Source organism: Nothobranchius furzeri, chromosome 14 (assembly GCF_043380555.1).
Source record: "Nothobranchius furzeri strain GRZ-AD chromosome 14, NfurGRZ-RIMD1, whole genome shotgun sequence".
NCBI lineage: Eukaryota > Metazoa > Chordata > Actinopteri > Cyprinodontiformes > Nothobranchiidae > Nothobranchius > Nothobranchius furzeri.
Window position 1 is genome coordinate 61268120 of NC_091754.1, and position 14178 is coordinate 61282297.

Here is a 14178-nt window from a genome sequence, read left to right on the forward strand (position 1 = left end):
CTAACTTCTTTCCATCAGCTGCTCTTGGTAGTCCCTCAGTCCATAAATCAAGTGAGAACTTGGGGGGCCTCTCGAGCCGGAAAATCAGTCCCTTGGCCTTAAACGTGCCACTGGAATGTGGCTGATTTAAACCAGACATTCTCAGCCTGAGTTTTACACGGAGAAGAATCAGAACATCGTCGTCTAGAGTAAAATCATAAAACCTACGCCTGGTATTCTTTTGTGCAAGTTTGGCCTTGTTCACAAGCACGTTTTTGACCATTGTTGTTTGACAACTGTTATTTTTAGTGGACATAATAAAAAGTATGTGGTTCATCTAATGTTGGTAGTCAAAAACAAACGTCTCAGAAACTTGAATCAAATGGCTCTTTATGCTTTCTGGGAAATTACTCAGAGCTAAATCTACACCATCAAATTCAGTACAGTGGCGTGTCCAGATCTTTTAAAATGGGGTGGCCCAGGTGAGGCACAACTTTGTGCATGGGTGGCACCAACGGTTATGCTTTTTTTTGTTTTACCCCCAAGCCTTTTGTGGACAATTTAAAGGTATTGTAGTGTGGTGGCACCTGGGGTGGCCAATCAGATTCCAAGGGTGGCATATGCTACCCCAGGCCACTCCCTGGACACGCCCCTGATTCAGTAGTTTCCAAACATCAATGTGTTATTTAAAAAAATTCATATTCATCCAACCAGGAAGTCCCACTGAGATAAGAAGTGTCATTTACGAGGTAGACCTGGCCGAGGTGCTATCCATGCACAAAACGTATACAAGACACACGAAAATCATTTGGGCACGAATGGTTGGAGACTAAGAGTGTTTTGACAACTATCCCAGTTACCATGGATAATGGTATTAAGATCCTGCAGGACCAACATGGAGTTATGCAGATGGTTACATAATTCTATACCAGTGTTGTCCAGTGGATAACTGTCCAGCCCACTAAATCATTAGGAATGCAGTGGTGTATGAAGGATTTAGCCTTTGAGAAGTCAGGTCTGTTGTTGTCATCAAAGGTACAACTTCAGCCGTGAGAGACGGAATGTAAAACAATCCAGGAATGCACATTATTAGCATCCCTCACCGACCTGTTGCTTCTATCCTACACTCACTGCTTGTATTAATGACACCTGTTTGACCTCTCCAACATGGCCAAGACCAAAGAGATGTCTAAAGACGAGACTGTACATCTGCACAAGACTGGGATGAGCCAATCTACAATGAGCTTGGTGAGAAGAGATCAGCAGTTGGAGCCAGGGCAGGACTGGGTGGAAAATTTGGCCCTTGCCAGGGGCTTGTCCAGGGAGTGGCCTGGGGTAGCACATGCCACCCTTGGAATCTGATTGGCCACCCCAGGTGCCACCACACTAATTTACCTTTAAATCGGCTTTTCATTGTCCACAAAAGGCTTGGGGGTAAAACAAAAAAAGCATAACCATTGGTGCCACCCATGCACAAAATTGTGCCTCACCTGGGCCACCCCATTTTAAAAGATCTGGACACGCCACTGGCCCTGGCATTTGTCCGGTCGGGGGGGGGGGTGCTTGTGGCAAGGTGGAGAAATGAGGGCCCAGGCGGGATTCGATTCCCAAACTCCCGGGAGAGAGTCACGCGCGCTAACCAGTGTGTGTGAGGTACTGACCAGACTGGCCCAAACTGGGTAAACGGCCCACCGGGCAATGCCCGGTACGCACGGGTTGGACTGGGACGATAATTCAGCCCTGGTATTTTTATGAACTGTCGACCCTGTGGGTGGGTGGGGTGGGTTGCTGCATGCAAAGTTGTCTCTGTTCCACCGAATGTGAGAGCGTGGGGGGATTTGCGTCGGCTCAAGCTGGACAAGCGGCCCCCGGGACAGTGCTAGAATGTAAGATAGGCCACACCCCTGCCGGTATGCCAGATCACCACTGGTTGGAGCGATGTAATGTGGTCGGATGAAACCAAAATAGAGCTCTATGGTATAACCACCGTTCGCTGTGTTTGGAGGGGGAAGAATGTTGAGTTACCTTCCATGAACACTGTACAATTATGATGTATGGGGGTGGAAACATCATGCTTTGGAACTGCTTTTCAGCAAAGGGGACAGGCGAGTGATCTGTTTTAAGGAAAGGATGAATGTGGCCATGTGTCATGGGTTTTTGGGCATAAACCCCCTTCCATCTGTGAGAGCGTTAAAGATGGAACATGGCTGGCTCTTCTAGCATGACGACGACTCCAAACTCACTGCCTGGGCAACAAAGGAGTGGCTACATAAAAAAGCATTTCAGTGTTCTGGAGTGGCCTAGCCAGCCTCCAGATCTCAGTCTGATTAAGAATCTGTAGAAGGAGATGACCGTTGGTGTTGACCAGCGACAACCCCCAGGACATCACAGCTCTGAGATGATCTACACGGACGAATGGGCCAAAATACCAGCTAAGTACAGTTAACGAGTCATGTTTGTGTGTGTGTAAATGGTCGTTAGTGTCTCTCACCGATGTGCTTGACTATATTGCAGATGGTGGGCTGGAACAGCTCGTTCATTGCTTCCTGTGTCAGCCGCAGCATTCCCTGGGATGACCACTTCACTATCTTCATACTGACAGACAGAAAACAGGAAGCAAGCTCCCAACGTGACTTCAACAGAAGCAAAAATCTGCCCTGGGCGTACGCCGACACCTTTCACCCCCACTCACTTGCTCCTCCTCAGGGCAGCCTCCACGCTCTGCCCTCTGTGTCTCTTGTAGTAGTCGATGAAAGAGAAGGGCAGGGAGATGTTGAGGGCGTTGGCCCGGCCTGGCCACGCTGTCCGTTTCCTGGCTTCGAATGCAATCATGAGGTCCACCCAGGCCGCCGGTCGCTTCACTTTGAAGCTCTGAATGAAGTCCTCACCAAAGATCTGGCACAACATGGCTTCAAAAGCCAGGTCTACCCCAACGGCGCCGTGGGGGCCACCTAGAAGACAGACTCCTGCTTAGGAACCTCTTGGAACTTCTCTGCACGGATGGTAAGATACCGTACCTGAAACCTTGTAGAGTTCTTTCAGCGTTCCCTGTGGCTGCTCAATCTGATGAACCGTCAAGTCAACTGTCCCTCCTCCACAGTCGGCAACAACGTACCTGTCACCTGCCGAAGGAAAGCACAAACCCTCACAAGCCTGTGCTGGTCCATGTTTCAGGGTGATGCTGGAGACACGAATGCTGCACATCATCCCTGCATTGGGTCTGAATTCTAGCGTTTTGAGACTTTATGATCTTAAAAGTAGTCCTGATTACTCTTTAGTGTGTGCAGCACATGTGTGTGTGTGTGTGTGTGTGTGTTAGATTTAACCAAGTCATGACAAATGTGAGAAAGTGAGAGGAATAAATTTGGATAGATGTTCATAAAAATGATCTAATGCACGCGAGGGAGAGAAAATATGGTTCTCAATCATTGTGATTTAATGCACGGAGGAGGATAGTCCCATTGGTCGGGTCCTTCCTGTGTGTGTGTGTGTGTGTGTGTGTGTGTGTGTGTGTGGACAGGAAAAGAAGCAGACAGCCCAACAGCTGCATGTGAAACGAGCAGAGTGGGAAGTTTTTCTTTTAGCAGGCCACGGTCTGGGGTGTCCCGGTCGGCCCGACTCAACCAAAACCAAACCCTGACGGTGCCTGTGCTGCATGTCAATGCTGGATGTGTCTGCACAGCTCAGTCAGCAGGTCAAAGGTCAAAACCATCAACATCCCGGGCCCACTTACCGGTCTGCAGTTCCGACCACAACTCTCCAGTCCCGCTCTCCACCAAAAAGGTTCTGCTGTGTCTGGATCGCCTCAGCTGCTCCCGAGCTGCAACAAACACCAACCAAACACGCCTGGTTTCTCGATCTCTGCATTCAGTTTCTCTGTGTAAGGTGTGAGTGAGTCGCTAACACAGAGACTAACTAACGTCTCTAAACTAAAATGCGTTATTCTGCCGTTTATAAACTCCCCAAAACTGCTTAGATAGAAGCTTCTGCGTCTCCATTTGTGCTGCATCCTCATCAGCAGCTTCAACTGATCTAAAAACATCTCATCCTGATCACTGAGAAAGGCTTCAATGTCGCCCAACTCATGGTGACAAATAAAGGAGTTGCTGCTGTTTTGGTCAAAACTTGAAAAATAAAAAAACATTAAAGATGCATCCAGAGTGTTCCCCTTTTCAGGAATTATCTAGAAGTCTAGACAACCGTAGCAGTAGCTAAAGGTTTTGCTCTGTGGGTTGGTCTAGCCACGCTGCACATAGCCTCAGCAGGACCACCACTGGACGGACCAGTTCTGCGTCTGGCCAATCACAGCACTCCACGGACTTAGCACTAGAGTTGAGAAAGAGAAAAATGAAGATGGAAACAGTGCTCGTTTGAAACAGCTTTGGCATCGGCTATGGGATCCTTCTCACTGCTAAGGAATCTCGCCTGGATGTCTTGGCCCCGCCCCGGTTGCCTAGGAGATACGTCATCAGGAGCCGCCAATATGTGTTCCAATGTCAATGTTCTACCAAGGCGTGTGTTCTCCGTTTGTTAGCCATTTAGCTAGCTGAGCGAGGATACACGGGAGGTGTCTTGTAGCCTAGCCTTGGTCAAAAATTACCCAGAATACACCGCGTTATGTTCAAAAGGACGGCGGATCAGAAGCCGGCAGCTACTTCGGGGGCAAATTTCAAGTTTAAAAGTAAGTCAACTAATTTAAAATGTTTTTTATTTTAAATCCAAAGAAGTTTTCTAAGGTTGGTTAGTTGCTTAGTAGTTGCAGCTTCGGTGGCTAGCGGGTAGTAACTCACTTATATATTTAATTTAATAAACATATTTATCATGTTTATTACAAAACAGAAAATTCCGGAACTGTGCTGCTCTGGGTGGCTGCATGCTGGACTCGCTCTGTTGACTATATGTAAGTTTTGCCTTTTAATCAGTTTCCCTCTGGGATTAATAAAGTATTTTTGAATTTGAACTGAATTGAATGTACACAATTAAAAAAAGTAAAAGGCATGTTATATATTTGTATTTAAAGGGGCATTTTGGAAGTGTGACAGCCAAAACATGTATAGAAATAATAAATGTCTTCTTCATACATTCTCCTGCAATGCCCTGGTCCTGTAGAATGAGCCCTGGCATTTTTACTGTGATTGCCTGTTTTTCTGTAAAATCACAGAAAAAGAGAGATGCTCGGTCATGCGCGTTCACGCTCAGGCATAGCCCGTAGCATTTGCTATCAGTAGCTTTAGCAGCAGAGAGTGAGGTAGTGCCAACTCAACGACTTTGTCGCTGTTCCTAACGCCTAGTGACAAAGCTAGCTACATTTCTGAGGACCCTTAGCTACTTTCTGTAGAACTTTCTTCAAGATATTTCCTGCAAATTAGCAACAAAATAGCCATTTTCGCTCCGAACCGTTCTTTGAACGTTGTTTCAGCTGCCATCAAGGATATAAATGTTACAGATACAAAAGACGTCACTGGTGCTTTAGCTCACCTAGTAAGATGCCTGACTCCCGTGCGGAAGACCTGGGTTTGATTCTGGATGTGAACTAAATTTATTTAGAGTTTATTTTTTACATTAATGGTATATTTTTTTTACAGTAAGATGCCCAAATTCTTATTTGAGACTCGCCGAACGGCATTGAATTCACAGATAAAAAAGATGTGGGTTCAACTTTCATTTTGGAACAATTTTTCAAGTAAGGGAAGGGAATGATCTGAGCATGCAGGAGGACTGACCCATCATAAACCTTTGTCGGCTGTGCTGAAGAGAAAGGTACAGAACCACATTATTTAATTAATTAGCTGCATGTTCTCCTGTCCTCTGTCCTCCGACACACACACACACACACACACACACACACACACACACACACACACACACACACACACACACACACACGGGAACGTCTCAGCTGTTATTTTCGTTAAGGAGTGTGCACGTACAGCATGCGCGCCTCGTGCACGAGCCTACTATTGAAGCTGCCGTTACGCTTTTGGCCTGAGGGGGCGATCGCGAGCATAAAACTTCAAAACTCCATAAAGTCCCTTTAAACTAATATAAAATATAACGTTATCTCCCGTGTCACGTGACGTTACGTGACCGCCGTGGAAGCGGTAGTCACGTGATGCAAGTCTGTTCCATTTAACCGTTTTCTTTGACCAAGGAAGGACAGTGTCCTCGAAAGCAAGGCGCCTGGCCTCGCAAGACATCGCCTCGCAAGGCCAGGCGCCTCGACATTGAGAAACACCCTTGGATTATTTAGACTTGTGCTTTTCTGTCAGACATGAGCAGATAGAGGTACTTAAAGGCTCTTTCCGGAGTGTTTCTCTTATCCGATGGCACCATCTAGTGGCTGACAAGCATATCACACAAATAGTCTCTTGATCCATTTTTTAAGATGGCAACTTCATGTTTCTTGTATATTTATGTGCTTCTGTAGCCGACAAACAGAGTTAAACACGTTGTTTTACGAGTATTATCCTCATGTCGTGCTGTATTTTCATATATTTATATTTTAAAGACATACTTGCCCATGAAAAGTTCATCAACTCTGCATCATCCAGGGTTTTCCTTAAATTTGTACGTAAGCGGTAGTCTAACGCCATTGGTTAGTTCTGGTCGGCGCTCAGTTTCCTATTGCACGGAGCTCTGCGGGGCAGGGGGCGTGCTTAGCAGAAAAGAAACTCGTATTGCTTACATTATTTCACAGTACACGATAAGATTATCACTTTTACGGATTTCTGAAAGTAGAAAACTCTGGAACGATACTTTTATGTAACTTATTTCTTTATTTAAGTAGTTTATTTCTTGGTCCTAGCAATGTGCAATTGTGTGCAGAGACAGTTTGGTGGACGACCATAGATTACGCCCTATGAGGGAGCTTTTTCGCTGGTTCGACCAGGGGCGGCGTTAGGCCCGGCTACTTGGGCTGAAGCCCCGGATGTTTCATAGAAAGCCCCGGATCTAAATCGCGGAAGTAACATGCAGTACCAAAGTCCAACAGAGAGGGAGCAGCTGGCAGTAGTTTGTATACAGCCTGCCTGAGCCTCCACCACTGAAGAAGAAGCCCTTCAGCAGCCGGCTTCTTCTACACTCTCTGCCTGAAACGCATGAGTGAAGATGGACATAAGGACGTTTTTTAGACCAAAAGTACGGCGACAGAACCCCAGCTTTGATGAGACTGGTGTTGACTCAGGTTTGTGAGTCTTACTTGAAAATATTTGTTGTGCTGCTGGTTTGCCTAAAGCTAGCTTACTATCAGGTAAAGTTGTTGGAGAAAGAAAGGGAATATTTACCATCATCTCACACTAAACACTAACAGGAACAATACTCTGCCCTGAAAATGCTTAATATGTAGCTTCAGATTAAAAATTATGTGGTACAAGACATATATATATGATGTTGACTAGTGCGTGTCACGTGTGTTTGTGCGTGCGTGCGTGTGTGTGTGTGCGCGCGTGTGTGCGTGTGTTAAGCCCCGGATGTTCTTCAGTCCTTAATCCGCCCCTGGGTTCGACGCCAGACTAAAGATTTGCATATACAGGATGGCTTTCCAGACTAAGAACATGTTTGTTTTTTTCCAGAAATCAGTAAAAGTGATAGTCTTACCCTTTTCTGTGACGTGATATTGTCATGATTCACGAGCCGAGGTGAGTGCTTCTCCTCATTAAACCATCTTTGAGGCTCTCTTCCACAGGGGAGAAACGGAGGGGACACCAGCTGTGCTGGATCCGCAGTCAGAGGCTCTGGTATAAAAGGAGGATGGAGACACCACTTGACGCCGGATGATTGCTACAGTTTGGTTAGCCCCTGCCACTTGTATTTGTTTGTTTGCTCGCTTGTGTGATCGTGATTGGATTATTCGGATTGTTTTGGATTACGACTTTGGACCCGCCTTGCTTTGCCCTGTTTAGGAACCCACTACCACAGCCATTGATTCACCGCTAGAACCCCGGATCTTCAGGCCCACGCCCCATCCTCTTCCACCGCTCCTGCTCTTCCCCTCTCCACTGCCTCATCCACCTTGCTCAACAGGACCCCCCTTCCTTGCTCACCTCGGCTCACCTTCTTCCCTGTTGGTCTCGGGACTTGAACTCTGGACTAACGCCTTATGGCACCCTACTCACCGGACTTACCAGTGCATCCTCAGTTCCCGTTTTATAATAAAAACTTTTATTTCTACGTACCCCGAGTGTCGTGTTGATTCTGCATGTCTTGGGTAAGACTCCTCCCACAAGTCATGACAGCTATAGGCAATACGTCTTTTTTGCTAAGCCCACCCCCTACCCCCCACCTCCCGCCCCGTACAGTCCCATGCAGTTAGAATTGAGCGCTGTTCAGCATTAGCCAATAGCGTTACACATCTGCGTACGTACAGATGTCAATCACCTAAAGGGTGCACATGTGTGTGAGGATGAGCTTGATGCAGATTCGACGACAAAGTAAGAGTCATAATTGTAAAACATTGTTTAGCTCTTCGAGAGGAGCCAGTTGAGGTGGCTCGGGCATCTGGTCAGAATGCCTCCTGGACGCCTCCTTGGTGAGGTTTTCCAGGCGCGCCCAACCAGGAAGAGACCTAAAGGTAGACCCAGGACATGTCGGAGGAACTATGTCTCTCACCTGTCCAGGGAATGCCTTGGAGTTCCCCGCAAAAGAGCTGGACCAAGTGGCTGGGGAGAGGGAGGTCTGGGCCTCTCGACTTAGGCTGCTGCCCCCGCGACCCGACTCCGGATAAGGGGATGAAAATGGATGGATGGATGTTTTAGCTCTTTATCAGCTAGAGGCACGCGTTCCTGAACGAGAGGCATTACTTTGAGCCGTAAATACGGCAGTGGAAAGCACGGCTTAAGGTGTAGTACATTTTTCAGCCTCTAGATGGTGCCGTCAGATAAAAAAACTCCAGATTTCTGCTTTTAGGCCTAATCCCAATACTCACCCTGCGCCCTTTAGCAAAGTGCACTTGGAGAAAGTGCGCTGTAAGTGAAGAAATACACTCCTCGATGTCAAATGGTTTTATTGACAAGGATGAAGGAGCCCTGCGGCGACATACAAAGCTGAGTGAGCAGAAGCTAACGGCAGCGTGAAGCAGCAGCATGGGCTGAAGACCAAAGCTAAGCAATGCGATAAAATAGGTAAATAACTGCAGCGCGGCTTAGCGTGCATACTGACAATGTGACCATTACATCAGCTTAACAAGCAGGTGAAGACTTACAGATACAAGTCGAACAGTAGCATGGATAGACAGCAGTGTGATGGTTGAGCAGCAGCAATCCAACTGAGAAGCAGCAGTAATCCAAATGAGAAGCAGCAGTATGTACAGTGAGGGATAGTCACCTGTACGTGACTTCAGGCACATCCCTGAATACACCTTTTTCCCTCGAGGCTTGATCGCAGCACACCCTAGTGGCCAGTGGTGACCTCTGCATCCCCCCCAGTCCAGGAAGCCGTGTGACACACCGGCGCAGTGGATTCATGACCTAACCCACTGGCCAGTTTCAGGTACATACTGCTTGGGTGTCCGCCTTACCCTACCGGAGCCCGCTGGCTGGGAGGAGGAGGGTGATGGGCACTGTTCCGGGGTCTGCGCCGCTGGGGCAGCGTCCCTGTTGGCAACGTCTGGAGGATTCGGTACCAGCTGGGCGGTGCCGGGGTTTGTGCCTTGGGGCTCTGGTGGTGTGTGTGACTGATCTGGCAGGGGTCCCACTGACCCCGGGTTGGTGGGACCTAAGTCGTGTGTCTCGTCGTTGGACACAGGCAGGGGCGCGGCGCTCTCTGGGTGAGTGCGAGGGGTGGCCGGGGTGAAGGCACGGAGAAAGCGCCGGTTGCGCAGGGTGAGGCGGCCAGACCCATCGACCCTGACAGAATTGGTTGTGTCCTAGTGACTCTACTACCACCCAAGATCTGTCCCATGCCCGCAGGCTACAGCCAACTAGGTTCTGGAGGAACACTTCCTCCCCGACTACGAGAGGGCGGAGCGGTCGTACGTGTTTTCTCAGAGACTCAGTGGTATGGGCCATCCGAGTCCGGAGTGCCTCTTCCTTCGCCGCCCATGCCTGGCGCCAGAGCGGACGGATGTGAGGGTTGGAGAACTTCTCCAGCCTATTAACAACTTCTCCAGCCTATTAACAAATGACAGCGAGTCCCTGAGGGGGCGACCAAAGATAATTTGTGCAGGCGACAGGTCGCAGTCGGGGTCAGGCGTATTACGCAGTTGCAACATCACACGCAGAAAGCGGTCATGGCCGAGGCTCCCGGTCGGGCCTGTGTTTGAGACTAGTAGGCGCTTCGCCGTCTTGACAGCCACCTCCGCCCTTCCATTAGACTGGGGGAACCCAACCGAGGACATGCGGTGCTTGACCTGCCATAAGCGGAGGAAGTCCGCTGTGCGCCCTGCCGAGAACTCCGGGCCTCCTTCACTTGACAACTCCTCGGACACACCAAACGTGGCAAAGAAAGCCCTTAAGTGATGGATAAGCCCAATGGAGCCCCCGAGATTGGTGCCCGTGGGAGAGCTCATGACTTCCACCCAGCCGGAGAGGCGATCGCCAACGACCAGGTATTGGTGACCCCTGTAGTCGAAGAAGTCTGCGAACACCTCCTCAAATGGCGTGGATGGCGGTGATGCCGGCATGGGAGGTGTGGCTGCCTGCGAGGGGGCATTGCGGTTACAGTCTGTGCATCGCTCCCTGGTCAACTGGATACCGTTAGACATCCCAGGCCAGTATACGATGGAGCAGGCCCGTCGTTCCATTGCCGACTTGCCCTGATGGGCGGCGTGGAGGTGCTGAAGTACCGCACGACGAAGGGACGTGGGGACAACGACGCGGTCACAGTACAGCAGGACCCCATCTTGCGCATACACTGACTCACAGACCTTAGACAGGTTGACCAGAGCCGGGTCCTTTGGGTCAATGCTGCCCCTGCCTTCAATGAGGTGCAGGAGGTGGGGAGGCATGCGTCCGCGGCCATCTCCTGTGCAAGGAGTGGCCATGTAATGGCAGCAGACTCCAGTGCGTTGCTGCAAATGGACGCCATATGCACCGACTCCTCGCTATCAGTCACATTCCATGCGCCCATGCGGCGGCCCTCATCAGAGCCAGAGGGCGAGGGACACCTGAATACACCTTTTTCCCTCGAGGCTTGATCGCAGCACACCCTAGTGGCCAGTGGTGACCTCTGCAGTAAGGCTTCAAGTGCGTAGTACACAAGTGTGCAAATAATCGCCGACTTGAGATGGGGAGCATTGTGTCATCGATCACAACGCATGCCGGGATGCTGGTCGCTGTGATACTTTTTTCAAAAACCTTTATTAACAACTTTCAAACAGTTATTTGAATTAAATTTAAATCCTTTGCTGCTTTGTCTAAAACATTCAGAACATCAACCAATCATCCTAAAATGAACTAATTTCATTAGAAAATACATATTTTCAGGAAAGGAACTTGGGCCTTTTCTCCCGCAGCAATGAATTGTGGGTAATACACTTCACCCAAGTCCGCACTGACGCAGACTTGGGTGAAGTGCGGATCCAGGGTGCAAAAGGGGTGTGATCAACTTCCGCACTTGAGAATCAGGACAGGCTAGGCACTCTCACCCCTGGCCGGGATTGCACAACAGAAGGGTACAAGTGTGGACGTGTGAGTGTTGGGATTGGGCCTAAGTGTGATCTGTCGGTGCTCAGAGTATGTTGTACTAAAATAATCTAGAATGACACAAATTTATACCCCAAATATCTGAAATCCACTGAGTGCGAGTCCTTTTTTGTGTTTGGTGGTGGTGGCCATCTTCAACTGGACTGAGTCCAGTTGAAGATACGCCCAGTGGTTACTTTCTGAAAGTTTAAAAAACAAAATGGTCATCATCCACCTTTGACCGTTTCATCAGTGAAACGCCGTTTCAGAAAAAGGGAACTGCTTTAATGTCCATACTCCATAAACTCCACGCTTACTTTCGAGGACCAGCTGCGAGCACTCAGAGCCTTCATCATTTTTCACCACCTCACTTTGTTTTTCTACCTTTCAAACATTTTTTGTACATCTGTGTAAACACACCAAATAGGAGTTTTTAATGCATGGCGGGTTGATCAAATACACAAACATCACCACTTTCAGGCTAATGGATCGTCTGATTGGAAAGTTTGCACAAGTTTCAAAACCAAAGAGCTTGTTTCTACTCATGTGCTTGAATCCGACATAATCTCTGGATCTCAGTAAAACACTACCAGCATGCAGGAACCATTCCTTGGAAAACTATCCGATTTCAACTTGGTTTGTTTTGTGAGAGGAAGGTTAGCAGCTGCTGGTAGGACATGGGACACACAGGGTGTGTATAAGTTTAACATAAGCCATGTTTTTAAACGCTGAATGTACCTCAAATAAACTAGCACTGTGCACTTTGGATTTCAGCTCTAACTGATCCCACAAGTTATGTAATTTACTTTAACTCATTATTACAAGCTTGCATTTGGTGTCATCTGAATAATGAGCAGCTCTGAAGACCAGCTTTAAAGAGACAATGTGTCGTTTTTACCATTAATTTCTGGAAATATCCATCAAAATGTTGTTGAAAATTAATGAAATGACGCCCAGTTCTTGAAAAATATTGGCGGCCTTGTAACACATAACCATAAAAATCAGGTCTAAAATACAAGGGTCTAAGTCTCTGGGCGACACCATGTTTCCTTCTACGGGAGCCTGTGAGGACAAAATGCATTTACTGATTTATAACAAACGGTTACAAAACTTTCGCCATTCTTAAATGTTGTTTTACACATTTACCTCTTCACTTGTTGCCAGTGAGGAAAGGGAGTCTGATGTGCTCGTTATTTTGCTAAAGTTTGCACTCCCCAGGGCTTTTTGACCCTAATGGGCAGCCGTTGGTAAGGTCTCACTCCAACACAAAAATACTGCTTGCTTGCAACAATTTACAGTCAGGTCCATAAATATTGGGACATCGACACAATGCTAACATTTTTGGCTCTATACACCACCACAATGGATACCAAATGAAACGAACAAGATGTGCTTTAATTTAATTCCTACACCGTTCACCTGATTTGGATGTAAATACCCCTCAAATAAAAGCTGACAGTCTGCAGTTAAAGCACATCTTGTTCGTTTCATTTGATATTCATTGTGGTGGTGTATAGAGCCAAAAATGTTAGCATTGTGTCGATGTCCCAATATTAATGGACCTGACTGTAGGTTATCTACTGCTCCCTATCACCAGGAAAAACACACATAGTCACTTTAAATACAGAGCAAATATACAGTAGATGACAGAATGAGGGCAAAACACATTGACATCAGCAAAATACAACGCAGTTATTTTCACAGATTCTATGGTGCATGTAACGGTATGAAATGACTGTTTTCCACCAAAAGTCATTCCCCCTCTCCTCTGACACAGAACTAGTCTGCATGACATATGGCCTCAAGGTCTCATGCATTTGTTATAAACTGCTTCTTTCCAGCTCAAGAGAAAAATGAAGAAAAGACTCTCTCCTTTTAATTAATCAAAGAACTCTATTTTAATAAGCTAATCAAACAAAGTGTTAGTCAATAATAAGATGTGACCAAGTTGCGAAATCAAAATATTAATTACTTTATTATAATCCTATAGAATATAATAAGTAATATGACTTTAAATGTTCCACTAGGACTGATCTCACGTAGCGTTAAAAGACATGACACATTGCTTTTACTGATCCAATCAGAATCTGCCAGATCTGATGGAGGCGTGGTTTTGGTGGTGCTTGGTAAATCTGTCATCTTTTCATTCGACCATAAACCAAAACATCCGAAGTATAAAACTATGCCCACGTCATCTTTAACGCCAGTTCAAAGCGTTCTAGAGAAGTTGTCGGAGTGGCCAATCCGTAACTTTCCTCTTCAGCCGAAAGAACCAACGACAAGCTGGATAAAATCTGTTGCTGTTCCACCTGCTGCAACGGTTCCTTTCAGAATAAAAGCTGAACCATCACGACCCCGTTTTGGGTCTTGCTAGATGCCGATAAACTGTCGTGACCCGGAAGTATCTCAAAGACTGGTCTGGTCGGCGGCCGCTGCTTTTCCTACCGGCTTTGGTTCCAGAGAGTGTCCAGCCGGATCTCGACATTCCTGATCTAACGGGGACTTCCGCTAAGGCAGGGGTCGGCAACCCGCGGGTCTGGAGCCAATCCTAAATTTAAAGCTTGTCTGCGTAAACGTGAAC

The 14178-nt window shown here is 47.4% G+C and overlaps 1 protein-coding gene across 3 annotated transcripts in view; it reads right to left on the reverse strand.

The window, feature by feature from the left end:
* Positions 1–14178, reverse strand: part of hspa12b (heat shock protein 12B) — a 34747-nt gene that overhangs the window by 997 nt on the left and 19572 nt on the right. For all 3 annotated transcript variants that reach the window (XM_070544280.1, XM_070544281.1, XM_070544282.1), the window contains 4 exons: positions 3713–3799; positions 2997–3101; positions 2672–2930; positions 2471–2574 (listed from right to left, as the gene is read on the reverse strand). In XM_070544280.1, coding sequence (XP_070400381.1) covers positions 2471–2574; positions 2672–2930; positions 2997–3101; positions 3713–3799 — 555 coding nt within the window. The remainder of the gene's footprint in view (positions 1–2470; positions 2575–2671; positions 2931–2996; positions 3102–3712; positions 3800–14178) is intronic.